This window comes from Cebus imitator, unplaced genomic scaffold (genome assembly GCF_001604975.1).
Source record: "Cebus imitator isolate Cc_AM_T3 unplaced genomic scaffold, Cebus_imitator-1.0 Scaffold12, whole genome shotgun sequence".
NCBI lineage: Eukaryota > Metazoa > Chordata > Mammalia > Primates > Cebidae > Cebus > Cebus imitator.
This window is the reverse complement of record NW_016107327.1, coordinates 10,886,242-10,900,875: the sequence shown is the minus strand read 5'-3', so window position 1 is coordinate 10,900,875 and position 14,634 is coordinate 10,886,242. Positions and strand designations below refer to the sequence as shown.

At 35.6% G+C, this 14,634-nt stretch overlaps 1 protein-coding gene across 4 annotated transcripts in view; it reads right to left on the bottom strand.

Annotated features, from left to right (window-relative positions):
* The window catches only part of ROCK1 (Rho associated coiled-coil containing protein kinase 1), a 165,980-nt gene that overhangs the window by 43,408 nt on the left and 107,938 nt on the right, over nt 1-14,634 (bottom strand). For all 4 annotated transcript variants that reach the window (XR_005195573.1, XM_017498949.2, XM_037728141.1 and 1 more), the window contains 3 exons: nt 12,424-12,559; nt 11,097-11,188; nt 10,747-10,993 (listed from right to left, as the gene is read on the bottom strand). Coding sequence is in view for 3 of the 4 variants with exons in the window: in XM_017498949.2 (XP_017354438.1) it covers nt 10,747-10,993; nt 11,097-11,188; nt 12,424-12,559 (475 nt within the window). In the remaining variant the exon portion in view is untranslated. The remainder of the gene's footprint in view (nt 1-10,746; nt 10,994-11,096; nt 11,189-12,423; nt 12,560-14,634) is intronic.

Sequence of the window (14,634 nt, the reverse complement as noted above, 5' to 3'; positions counted from 1 at the left end):
ACTATATTCAGTTTCCTAATCAGATAAAATTTATTAAGTGCTTTCTTGGTGGTATGCACAATAAACACAAGATACAGAATAAAAATGTTAATGCTAATTGGATATAATGTAGTACATATTCCTTATTTAAAAGTAGCCAAAGAGACAAAGCCTCAGCTTGAGCTAGAAATCAAATCCAAGTCCTTATTTCTAACAACATTAAAGGTGAGAGCTTTTAGTTAATAAAGGCAAGTATTTATTAAGTGGCCCGCATGTACCAGACACTCCTCAAAGTGTTTAATAAAACTACTTTTATGGAGCCAAATTCTATTTTCATGGAAAACTAAGTTTTTAAGGAATTCAAGTACTCTAACAAAGTTTAGTTTTAACTTACCTGATGTTCATGCCATGCAATGGCAGTAACTCATATATTTAGTAATTGTCTACTGATTAAAACATGCTTTCCCTTACAGATTTTTAAGGCATAAGTATTTAATAAACACACAAATTCAATACATGTAGAATCTAACTTAAGTGAATATATTTATATTGTCTAGCGTAAAATAAAAACTATATTTTCATATTTTGTGATTCAAAGTGTCCTAGGACAAGGAAAATGAAGTACCTGAAGGGCCAGTAAAAATTCCGTACTACTCAAAGTATAGTTTGACTGGCTATAGTCATCCCACTCTCAAATGTACTCTTTTCACCTCCCATATTTCAGGGTTTCAAAAGTAGTTCTTTAATAAACATATATTAAATCTTTGGTACCTGATAATGCATATCTGCTAGATTAGTTCAAGAATCTAGAGAACAATAAATTTATTTACACACACACGATATTTTCATGTTGGAATATATTCATGTAGGAGAAAGAAACATTGCTGCTTTCTTTCAAATCACTGACCAAAATGTATACAGAGTATGTGTGTATTTGCATGAATAGAGATAAAGCAAATGTGCCAAGATGTTTAAATGTTGAAGTGCTACTTAGAAATTATAACTTAACAAAGTATGATATAATTATCTTTAAAATAGGCGAGGTGTAGTGGTTCACATCTGTAATCCCAGCACTTTGGGAGGTCGAGATGGGCAGACTGCCTGAGCTCGGGAGTCTGAGATCAGCCTAGGCAACATGGTGAAACCCTGTCTCAAACACAAAAATTAGCTGGGCATGGTGGCACAAGCCTGTAGTTCCAACTACTTGGGAGGCTGAGGTGTGAGGATCGCATGAACCCAGGAGTTCCAGGAGAAAATCTGTTTTAAACATTATTTTTAAAAATCTGTACAAAGATATTAATTCAAATTAAGCTTTGAATTTTTGAAGTAGCTTACTATAAACCAACTCCTAAGAAGATAATAAAGCTGTATGGGTTGAATCCATGCAAGATTCCTAACAACCACACGAAAGAGACAAATTAAGTATACTTTATTTTCCTCATTTACTCTGTCTGAAAAGAACTACTGAAAATAAACTAGAACTTGCCTGTGTAATATGTGAAAGCAAAGAAGCTTTATATACAGAAAATATAAAAACATAGTGGGAGGGATAAGGGTAAAAACACCAGGTATCATAATCTAAATTGACTAAAACAATAACATTTCTAAAAGCTAAAAGGAGGTATCTTCATAATCTAGTCAAAGACTTTTTCGATAGGCCACACAAAAAATCACACTAGCAATAAAGAAAAAACTAGATACACTGGACTACATCAAATACAAGAAATTAAGTCCTCTTGCTTATCTAAAAGCAGCACTGAAGACAGAAAATGGTCCCACCATGCAGTAGGTTGACTATAGTTAACAATAAAATATTGCCATATTTCAAAGCAGCTAGAAGAGATGATTTTGAATGTTCTCACCACAAAGAAATGACAAATGTTTGAGGAGATGGATATGCCAATTACCCTAATTTAATCATTACACGTTGTGTACACGTACAAAAACGTCTCATAAGTATGTACAATTATTATGTGTCAATTAAAAACAAAACAGGGGGAGGCAGAGCAAGGTGGCCAAATAGAAGCCTCCACCAATTGTTTCCCTGCAGGAACACCAAATTGAATAACCACTTGCACAAAAAAGTCCCTTCACAAGAACCAAAAATCAGCTTAGGTATCAACTTGGCCACAGTGGGGTACAGCACCAAGCAGGCTCTTGGGGTTCCCAATTCCAGGTCTTGGTTCTTGGATGGCATTTCTGGACCTGCTCTGGGCCAGAGGGTAGCCCACTGCCCTGAAGGGAGAGTCTCAAGCCTGGCGGCATCCACCACAAGCTGACTGAAGAGCCCTGAGGCCTTGAATCAATATCAGCAGTCACCAGGGAGCATTTGCTGAGGGTCTAGAGTAGTGGTGGCCATGGGGAGGGACTCTTCTGCTTGTGGAATGGGGAGGGAAGAATGCGAAGGACTTTGACTTGTGGCTTAGGTACCAACTAAGCTACAGTAGAACAGAGTACCAGGTAGATTCCTAAGATTTCCAACTCAGGCCCTGGTTCCCACATGGCATCTATGGATCCACCTGAGACAAGGGGGAGCTCACCACCCTGAAGGGAGAGACACAAGCCTGGTTGGCTTCATCACCTGCTGATTATAGAGTTATAGAGCCCTAGGACCTTGAGTGAACATAGGCAGTAGCCAAGTAGTAGTTACTGCAGGTATTGGTGAGACCCAGTGCTGTGCTGGCTTCAGGTCTGACCTAGTGCAGTTCCAGTGGTGGTGGCCACAAGGGTGATTGTGTAACCCCTTCCCCACCTCTCCCTGGTAGCTCAGCACAGAGAGATTCCATTTGTTTGGAAAAAACAGAAGAGAACAAGAGTCTCTGCATGATAATACAGATAATTCTTCCAGATCTTACCCACGATCACCAACGTGGTACCTGTAAGAGTCTGCAAGAGTCATAGTATTACTGGGCTTAGGGTGCCTCCTAATGCAGATATGGCTACAGTGACCAAAAACTTAGATCACAACACCCAAGTCCCTTCGAATACCTGGAAAGACTTCCCAAGAAGGGCAGGTACAAATAACCCCAGACTGCAAAGACTACAATAAATACCTCTCTTCAATACCCAGACACGGACAAACATCCACAAGCATCATGACCATTCGGGAAAACATAACCTCACCAAAGGAACTAAATAAGGTGCCAGGGACCAATCCTGGAGAGACAGAGATACATGACCTTTCAGATGGAGAATTTAAAATAGCTAGTTTGAGGAAAATCAGAGAAATTCAAGATAAAAAAAAAGAAGGGATTCAGCATCCAATCTTAACAAAGAAAATGAAACAAGTACAAAGAATCAAGCAGAAATTCTGGAGTTGAAAAAATGCAACTGACATACTGAAGAATGCATCAGGGTCTCTTTTCAGCAGAAATGTTTAAGCAGAAGAAAGTATCAGTGAGCTTGAAGGCAGGCTATTTGAAAATACAGTCAGAGGAAACAAAAGAGAATGAAAAAGAATAGAGCATGCATATAAGATCTAGAAAATAGCCTCAAAAGAGAGTTATTAGCCTTAAAGAGGAGGGAGAAAGAGAGATAGGGGTAGAAAGCTTACTCAAAGAATAATAATACAGAACTTCCCAAACCTAGAGAAACATATCAATATTCAAGCACAAGAAGGTTTAAGGCTTCAGGTCTAATGCAGCACAGTTCCAAGGATGGTGGCCACAGGGTAATAAGCACACTGAAAAAACACTACTGTAACACTATAATTGCAATGTATTAACTATTCGTATTTTGAGTAGAGAGACTAAAAGAACTGATTGAAAATAACAACTACAATACTTTCCAAGACACAATAATATATAAATAGAAGCAATGAAAAGTTAAAAAGCAGGGGACTAGGTTAAAGTGTAGAGCTTGTATTCATTTTATCTTTGCTTGCTAGTTTGTTAATACAATCACTATTAAGTCATCATCAGTTTAAAAGAATGGGTTAGAGGATATTATTTGCAAGCCTCATGGTAACCTCAAATCAAAAGACATACAACAGGTAGATACCAAAAAAAAAAGCAAGAAATTAAAAACTATCATCAGAGAAAATCATCTTCATTAAAAGAAAACAGGAAGGAAAGAAAGAAAGAAGAGACGACCACAAAACAATCATAAAACAAATAACAAAATGGCAAGAGTATGTCCCTAGATGAACTAAACTGCCTAATGGAAAGATAAGGAATGGCTGAATGGACCAAAAAGCAAAGAAAAAAAACAGGACCCAATGATCTGTTGCCTACAAGAAACACTCTTTACATATAAAGATACACACAGACATACACAGAGAAAACAAAGGCATGGAAACAGATATTCCACGCCAATTAAAAAAAAAAGAAGCAGCAGCACAGTAGTACTTATACTTGTATCAGACAAAATAGATTTCAAGATAAAAACTATAAAAAGGCACAGAGAAGGTCATAATGTGACAATAAAGGGGTCAGTTCAGCAAGAAAATATAAAAATGGTAAATACAGATGCACCAAACATTGGAGTACCCAGACATATAAAGCAGATATTGTTAGAGCTAAAGATAGGATGGAACCCAGTACTGAGACTTCAACACCTCACTTTCAGCATTGGACAGATCATCTGGATAGAAAATCAACAAAGGAAACATCAGATTTAATCTGCACTATAGACCAAATAAACATTTATGGAACATCTCATCCAACAGCTGCAGAATATACATTCTTCTCCTGAGCATGAGGATCATTTTCAAAAACAGACCATATGTTAGACCACAAAGTCAGTCTTGAAAAATTTAAAAAAAAGTAAAAGTACATCATATCTCTATCTTCTCTGACCATAATGAAACAAAACTAGAAATCAATAAGTGGAATTTTTGAAATGATACTAATACCTGGAAATTAAAGAATATGCTCCTAAGTGATCAGTGGATTGAAGAAGAAATTAAAAAGAAAATCAAAATATTTCCTGAAACAAATGATAATGAAAACAAAACATACAAAAGCCTATGGGATACAGTGAAAGCAGTACTAACAGGAAAGCTTATAGCTCTCAGGATCTACATCAAAAAGGTAGAAAAACTTTCAATAAACAATGATACATCTTAAACAACTAGAAAAGCCAGAGCAAACCAAACCCAAAATTAGTCGAATAAAACAAATAATCAAATTAGACACATGCAACCTACCAAGACTGAACCATGAAGAAATCCAAAACCTAAACAGACGAATAACATCTAATGAAATCTAAGCTGTAATAAAAAGTCTTCCAGCAAATAAAAGCCCAGGATTGAATGACTTCACTGCTAAATTTTAAACAAACATTGTTTTTTGTTTGTTTATTTGTTGTTTTTTGTTTTGAGAGAGTTTCGCTCTGTTGCCCAGGCTGGAGTGCAGTGGTGCAATCTCGGCTCACTGCCACCTCCGCCTCTGGGGTTTAAGCGATTCTCCTGCCTCAGCCTCCTGAGTAGCTGGGATCACAGGCGTGTACCACCATCCCCAGCTATTTTTTGTATTTTTGGTAGAGATGGGGTTTCACCATATTGGCCAGGCCAGGCTGGTCTCGAACTCCTCACCTCAAGTGATCTGCCTGCCTCGGCCTCCCAAAGTGCTGGGATTACAAACGTGAGCCACAGCATCTGGCTCTTACCAAACATTTAAAGAACAAGTAACAATCTTACTCAAACTATTCCAAAGAACAGAGAAGGAGAGAATGTTTCCAAACTCATTCTACAAGGCCAGTATTACCTTGATACCTAAACCAGATGAAGACACATTTTAAAAAGACAAAATGAAATGTTTTGGAACTACATAGTGGAGGTATTTGTACAACATTTTGAAGGTAGTAAATGCTGTTGAATTGTATATTTTTAAATGGTTAACTTTTTGTTACAAGAATTTCACCTTAATAAAAAATATAGTCAGCAAAAGCTGTTAGAAATACAAGGGGGCAGGGGGCTATGAGAAAAACCCACAATGATAGTGAAAACTTTGAAAACATGTTTTAAAATTTGACAGAAGAGACAAAGAATGTGATCTTAGAAAACTGATGGATTACATTAGAAAACTGATCAACTGTTCACCCAAAAAGATGCCACATACAAAAACTGACAACTTTCAAATGCTATGTAACAGTGAAATGCAAAAATCCTTTATAAACTAAGCCAGAAAAAAATCGTTAAGAGTAGAAATCTTTTAATAGTTTCTGATCACAATAAATAAGAAATTAGTAATATAAAAAATTGTTTCCTACCTCTTTCCATTAAAATGGCCTACAAACACTGACCAGCCCAACAGTAGTGAGTACCCATAGAATTTGGGTTATAGACCTGGAATGTTATATGCTACAAAAGGAAGCAGAGTTCCTAGGCAAATGGGTGATTCCAGGTTTGGGACAAAAAATAATCCTGGAAAATCTATGCATACCAAAAAGCAAGGATGCTATCCAAGACTACTAGGGTAGCATCTAAACTTAAAGAATTCCCACTAAGCTTCGAGAGAGCATCATTAAGAATAATGCAAAGGGCTAACATATATTAAATATATTAAAATTTATGAGTTCATAAATATATTTTAAAAATTCACGAATCATCTTTGCAGGATGTCTGGGAAATAACTCACTGTTCTGAAAACTGACAAAGAGTCAAGTATTTAACCTTTCTTTTATAAGCTGTACCTCAAAGTAACTACTATATAATTGATGAGGACATGTTTATCTCTAGAGTAGAATTCCAATTAACAAACGAAGGAGGAAGGATAAAAATAGATGATTACCAATGCAAACTCCTAAAGAAACAAAGGACTTAGGCAATGATCATCAATGGCTACTAACACCACAAAAAGATACAGCTAGACTTCATGGTTTTTTGTTTGTTTTTTTTGTTTGTTTGTTTATTTGTTTGCTGTTGTTTTTGAGACGGGGTCTTACTTTGTTGCCCAGGCTGAAGTACAGTGGCACAATTTTGGCTCACTGCAACCTCCGTCTCCCGGGCTCAAGCAATCCTCCATCTAAGTCTCCTAAGTAGCTAGGACTACAGGTGTGTGCCACCATGCCTGGCCAATTTTTGTATTTTTCATAGAGATGGGGTTTCATCATGTTGTTCAGGCTGGTCTCCAACTCCTGGGCTCAAGAGATCCACCCACCTCAGCCTCCCAAAATTTTGGTTTTACAGGTGTTAGCCAACATACCCAGCCCAGATTTTATGTTTATGTGCCTCCTGGTACTCAAATACTACTACTTACAAGTATTCTTGCCAAAGTCCTACCTGAAGTAGATAACCATCTCTAGATCTGATGTCTAGTTTAAAGTACTACAGGAGACAGAGCAACATGCTAAATAATATCAGCAGATGAAATCAGTAAAATTCAGAATGGGAGTCACTCATAGGATAAAAGAAAACCTGGTTTGTACAACCACAAATAACAGCAAAAAAAGATTACAAAGAACACAAAAGGGAGGAGGAAAACGCAGATTAAAATGAACAAGGGAAATATTAATGAAATGCAATGTGCAAATTTTGGATCCTAATTCAAACAAAATAAATGCATTAATAAAACCAAATTATGAGACTACTAGAGAAATTTAAGCACTGATTGGATGTTTTATAATATTAAATAACTGTCACCTATTTTCTAGCTTTGATAGTGGCATTGTAGTTATGTTTGTCTTTTTCAAAAAGAGTCCCTATCTTTGACATAACAAAATATTTACAAATTAGGATGTATTAACAAAAGGAAAATGTGGTGCCTGATAAGTGCTTCAAAATAATTCAGTGTCAGAGGACTGGGAAGGGGAAGTAGAGGATAAAATGAAACAGGACTGGCTACCAAATCAAGATTTTTGAAGCTAAAAGATGAGTACACAAGAGGTTGCTATAGTACAGGTTAGGCATCCTTAATTGAAAAATCCAAAAATCCCCAATGCTCCTAATTTTGAAACTTTTTGAGCACTGACATGATATTCAAGGATTTCAGACTTGGGATACTCAACTGGTAAGTATATACAATACAAATACTCTCAAAGCACCCAAAATCCAGTATCTGAAGCACTTCTGGTTCTAAGTAATTTTTTTTTAAGAAAAGGATTTTTTAAAATGGTTAATTTTAAAAAGTTGTTTTTTGACTTTCAATCTGAAGAATCACAGATAAACTTACTAGATGAAAGCTTATACATTCAGTTAAAAATTTCAATCCTCCATAACATTTTGATCACTTTCATTAAGACTCTGTAGTCTGAACTTTTGGAAAACTTTCCCTGCAATCAGTTGCAGCCTTATTGTTTCACTAGTCCAGGTACTGGCAAATGTCAGGCCTGCGGTCTGTTTCTGTACAGGCCTGAAGTTAGAATGGTTTTTATACTTTAAAGAGTTATAAAAAGTAAAAAATAAAAAAAGACTATGCAACAGAGATCATACATGAAGGACATTCCATTAATGAATAACAAGCAAGGCTCTGCTAGAAGCCCACCATCCCAAACTAAATTTATTTGAGAGACCAGAAAGTTCTTAAAGACCAGAAAAGATTAATATAAATCTTGTGATTTATTTTTTATTTTTTATTTTATTTATTCAGAGTTTTGCTTTGTTGCCCAGGCAGGAGTGCAGTGGCACAAACTCAGCTGACTGCAACCTCTGCCTCCCAGGTTCAAGCAATTCTCCTGCCTCAGCCTCCTGAGTAGCTAGGACTACAGGTGCATGCCACCATGCCCAGCTAATTCTTCATATTTTTAGTAGAGACAGGGTTTCACCATGTTAGCCAGGATGGTCTCAATCTCCTGACCTTGTGATCCACCCACCGTGGCCTCCCAAAGTGCTAGGATTACAGGTGTAAGCCACCACACCCAGCCAACTTTGTGATTTTGTTTTTAAAAAACCAGAATGCACTTTTATATGTATGTTGAAACTCATATAAGTTATGTATATTATTTTAGTGTATGTGAGCTTTGATTCACATTTAAATTCCAAACTAAACAAAGGAAACATTAAGAAGGATAAACTAACAATAAATCATGCTACGAATTTTACTTAACTTTCAACTGATATCTAAAAAACAGATCCAGTAAAAAACCACTGTTGATAAGTAGATGGGCCCTGCCTCTGAAGCAAGGAGCTCAAAGCTTAGTCACACACAGATCACAAACTTACAAGAATTTTGGAACTGGAAGGATCTATAGAGGCAACCTATTCTTATCTCCCTAAAGATAAAGAGAGTAGATGAAGAGACTTTCACATGGTTAATAAGCTGTATAAAAAGGCCAAGGCAAACAATTCTGAGACTTTCCTACTACATATAAAATGGTTACTTTCTTAGTTATACTCAGATCTATTTTAAGTCTGGTCCCTGAGAAATAACATTGCACAACACTCCTCAGTTAAGAACCAACAGGAGATCCTATTTTCTGTTTCCTTAGTCACAAAAGCTGACCCTGACCTCTCTCCACTGAATTATAGCTAATCATCAAGCCCCAAGGGACCTGAAACTATGTTCCCATCTCTAACTAAGGTTAAAATGAACTCCTCCCTCCAATTTTTTCTTGAGAGATCTGGCAACTTCCATGCATATCTGTTTTGATTAGGTAGTATAGATGGTACTGCTAACAGGAATAGAAAATAGAAAAATATGTGAGTAGGTAAAGCCAGGAATCTTTTTGAAAACAAACTGAATTTTATTACTATTTTAAAATTGTTCATTTATCCACTGTTAGTTATACTCAATCTTCGGCCTCTTAGATTCACAAAGACTGTTAATATCTCCAGCTCAAACCTTCCCAAGTATCTAACTTTTAATGTATAATGGGATTCTACTTCTGCAATTGAGTTTCTATTACTACCAACAATACATGAGGAATTCCGAGGTTTTAACAGTGATAATTCTCTTTGCTTGGATTAGTCTCACTTTGAGTAAAACCTTTATGAATTAGGCACGTTTTTAAATGAAGTTTTTGGTTAATTTATCTGCAAAACTGAAAAATATCCACATTATCTACCCCAAAGGTGTGCCTATGAGGGTGAAGAAATTACAACATGGTACAAATGTAGGCATTATCCTAAAAAGAAAGAGTGCTGGCATGGGGTGGTGTCTCCACACCCATAATCCCAACACTTTGGGAGGATAAGGTGGGCAGATCGCTTGGGCCCAGGAGTTTGGGACCAGCCTGGGCAAAATGGTGAAACCTCGTCTCTACAAAAATTAGCTGGGCATGGTGGCATGAACCTGTAGTCCCAGGAGGTTGAGGTAGGAGAATTGCCTGACTTCGGGAGTTCAAGGCTGCAGTGTGCTGTGATCATGCCGCTGCACTCCAACCTGGGCAACAGAGCAAATCCCTATCTCAAAAAAACATAAAAAAATAAAAAAGAATGCAATCATTTCTGGTTTCACCAAAGTTATTTTCTTTATGAGGGTAATATGATCGTAAATATATTAACTTAGACTTACAAATGAAGAAGATGGTAAATTTTATGTTACATATTTTTTAACAATTAAAATAAAAATTATAAAATATTTCTTCCATCGATAGATGAGTGAATGAACAAAATGTGGTATACACATACCATGGATTACTGAGCCTTAAAAAGAAAGGAAAATCTGACACATACAACATGGATAAAAACCTTGAAGACATTGTGCTAAGTGAAAAAAGCCAGACGCAGAAGGACAAACACTGTATGATTCTACTTATATGATGATGGTTACATATATTGTGAACTGTATTTAATCCCACTGAACTGTATACATAAAAATGGTTAAAATGTTATAATAAATTTCATAGTATGCATATTTTACCTTGTATATATATAAGCAAAAGTATTACCTTGAAGGTCTCCAATCATCTCAGAATCATGACCCCTGTCTCTTCGTTCAGCTTCTAATATAGCTTGCAGCTGGTAATAATCTTTGTCTGTTTGTGATTTAGAATTCTCTAAAATTCGGTTTCTCTCTTGCAACTCTCTGTTCAGGGACTCTAGCTGACTAATTGACTTGCTCATCTCTGTGTGGCTCTTCCTCAATCTTACAGCTGTGTCCGATTCTGTCCTAAGTAAGTCATTGGCTTCTTCTAGCTATTTAAAAAAGAAAGCAAGAAAATAGGTTTCTGACCAAAGTACAATAAAATTTAATTAACCATAATTTTCTTTAAAAAGGAATCTCATTTGAAACACTTACCTGCTTTTGTAACTGTGACAGCTTTTCATTAGCAAGCTGTGAATTCTGACTTACTTTCTTTAGGTCTTCCAACTGATCCTTTAACGTAGAAACTAGAAAATGAAAGAATAATACATAGAAATTACAAAATTTTCATAGGGGAAACACAGAAGTGCCTTTTTAAAAAATGACATTTAGGCTTAGACTATAACAGTCAGCTACATTAGGTCCACTCCCAAAGCCAAATTCCAATTTGGAAGTTCTTGCATTTTAAATTCATCAAAAAGTAGAATTCGTCGTTTTATAATACAGAGTGCAAAAACAGATTTCTTCTCTACTGTTGTAAATCTCAAACTTTTTAAATTCCCTTTATAAGATCACTCTGTTAGTGTAATGTTATAAAGCTGGTTTTAACGTTATTTTTTAATAGTTCAATTGCTTGATAGTTCAATATCTTAATAATGGTACAAAATTTAAAGGGTACCAAATGTAGACAGTATAGAATAAGTCTTCCTTTCTCAATTGAATTTCCTGCTCCCTCTGAGTCTCTCTTTTAACTGGCTCTCCTCCCCAATGTATATTTAATTTAAGCACATATAGATAAGTACTCTTGTTTTAAACACAAGCAATCTGTACTTTGTTTTTGTCACTTAAAGATATATCTTAGAGATTGTTTTATAACAGCATTTGAGGAGATGCTTTATTCTTTTTTATAAGCCACATAGTATTATAGTATTCTACCACATAGATGTATTAAAATTACAGCACTGATTACCTTTATGTTGCATATATGTATTATATTATGTTTCATATATAGCATTTTTTTTTTGCCATTTTAAACAATACTACAATGAATTGCCTTATGTATACATCAGTTTGCAGTATATGCGTATGTATGTAAATAACTTGTGGAAGTAAAATCACTGCATCAAAGGGTGTACAAAGGTATTTTAAATATATATGTAACACAGCCATTAAAACACATGTAATTCTAGTTTAGCAGTTCTCAGATGCAGCTGCTTGTTAGAGGTACCTAGGGGGCCTGTAAAAAATGATACTCAGGCCACACATTTAAACCAATTAAATTAGAATTGCTGGGATTTAGGCATTAGTACTCTTTAAAGCCTCCCAGGAGATTCTAGTATGCACACCATGATGACAATCACTACTCTAGTTAAATGCTACTTACTATTTACTTTAATATATTATAAATTTAACTTCAGACCTGGGTTAAGATTGTAGCTTCTTAGGATTGTAGCTTCATGTATGTAACATGGACACTAAATTTAAGACAACCTCATGACAGTGTTAGAAATTCTACCATTTTTCAAAAGTAATGACAAATTACCTTCATTTTCTACATTTCTTCTCTTCTCATTTTCCTGTTCAGCTTTTCTTTGGTACTCATTAATTCTATGCTGTAGCAACATTTTCTCCTTCTCAATCTGAGACACTGTAGATTCTAGATTTCTTCTTTGATTTCCCTGAAAGTATAATGATAAAAGTTACCACTGCAATTAATACTCTCATCATTCATTCAAGGGAGTACTATGTTCTTAAAAAAACAAGGAAAAAAAAAAACATACAACACTTAAGATGAATGTTTTGTTTCAAAAGCATAGTATTCCAAATACAACTTTCTAAGCAGCTTGCCTTTTAAGAAAACAGGGAAATCTCCTTATTTGAACTTGATAGGTAAAAATTTTCAGACTTCTGACTCCAAGAATTTAAAATACAACACTGTGAATCTTTTCAGACAGAAAGTCACTCTCTAAATTTAAGACAATCGCATTGTATTATATTATCAATATTTTGGTTTGTTAACAATCCCAAGTTTAAGGTATGGAATATGAAAGGATCCTTTGATAATTGATGAAAAGCTCAAACTGTAATAGATGGTACAGAATGTACAGTGAGTTCACCATTTCCTCTATGTCTCCCTTAATCCTATCTCTGTCAACAAGTTGCTTTATCTTTCTAAGATGTTCTAGGTATCTACCTACCAGTGTGTATTAAAAAGCAATCAAGGAAATTCTTAATTTAGAAACTACAGGAGAGAGGATTAAAATATCATTTTTTTGTTTTTTGAGACAGATTCTCACTCTGCTGCCCAGGCTGGAGTGTAGTGGTACAATCTCGGCTCACTGCAACCTCTGCCTCCAAGAGATTCTCCCTCAGCGGGGACTACAGGCATGCACCACTGCACCTGGCTAATTTTTGTATTTTTGGTAGAGACAGGTTTTGCCATGTGGGCCAGGCTAGTGTTGAACTCTTGACCTCAGGTGATCCACCCATCACAGCCTCCCAGAGTGCTGGGATTACAGGCAGGAGCCACCATGCCCGGCCTAAAATACTCAACTTTTCACAACTTAAAAATGTATCTTCTGTTTCTGAGTTACCACTACCAGTCTTGTTTTTGATGTTTCACTTTTTAAGACTCCATATTAGAAAACCTGTTTTATAGTGTTTCTGGGCTTTCTCATCTTTAAGCAAAAACTGGACATAAAACATTCAAGGTCTTTCTGATTATAAAAGTTTATCATTCTAACTTTTAATTTTTAGATAATTATACATTCAAAGAAAGTTGCAAAGACAGTACAGAGAGGTCCCAAGTGCCTTTCCACTCAGGTACCCCCAATATACATTATATATAACAATAGCACAATAACAAAATCAGGAAATTGTCACTGGTATAAAGTGGGTACAGTTCTGTCATTTTATCACATATGTAGGTTCATGTAAGCATCACCACAGTGAAGAAACAGAACTGGTCATCACAACAATCTCTTTCCAGTCACTAGTTGTAGCCACACCCATCCCCGTTCTCCCAACACCCATACTCCTGGCAATCGGTGGTTATCCATTTCTATAATTTTGTCTTCTTGAGAATGTTTTATAAATGGAACCATGCAATATATGACTTCTTGAGGTAGGTCTTTTTTTTTAAACTCAACATAAAGCCCTTAAAAATCCATCCATTAACATGTATTGTATGTATCTACAGTTTATTCTTTCTTATGGCTGAGTATTCCATGGTACAAATGTACTATAGTTTATTCAACCATTCACTTATTGTAGGGCATTTTGGTTGTTTTCAGTTTTTTGCTATTACAGACAGAGCTGTTACAAACATTAGGGTACAGGTTTTTGTGAGACTTTTCATTTTTCTGGAATAAATGCCCAAGAATACAATTGCTGGGTCACATAGCAGATACATGTTTAGTTTTTCAGGAACACAGCCAATTCGCTTTCCAGAATGTCTGTACCATTTTACAACCCCATCTGCATGTACAAGTGATCTGGTTTCTCCACATCCTTGTCAGTTATTGATATAATTTTAAAATTTACTTTTTCTTATGGTTATGGAGTAATATTTCATGGTAGTTTCAATTTGCATTTCCCAAATGACTAATGATGTGAACCTCTGTTCATGTTTGTCATTCATATTATCTAAAAAGTTCAAAAAGTATGAATTCACTTTCCTTAACACATAGTGCTATTGAAATTACCTATTTCACACTGTATGAGTTGTGCTAGTTTTTTTTTTTTTTTTTTTTTT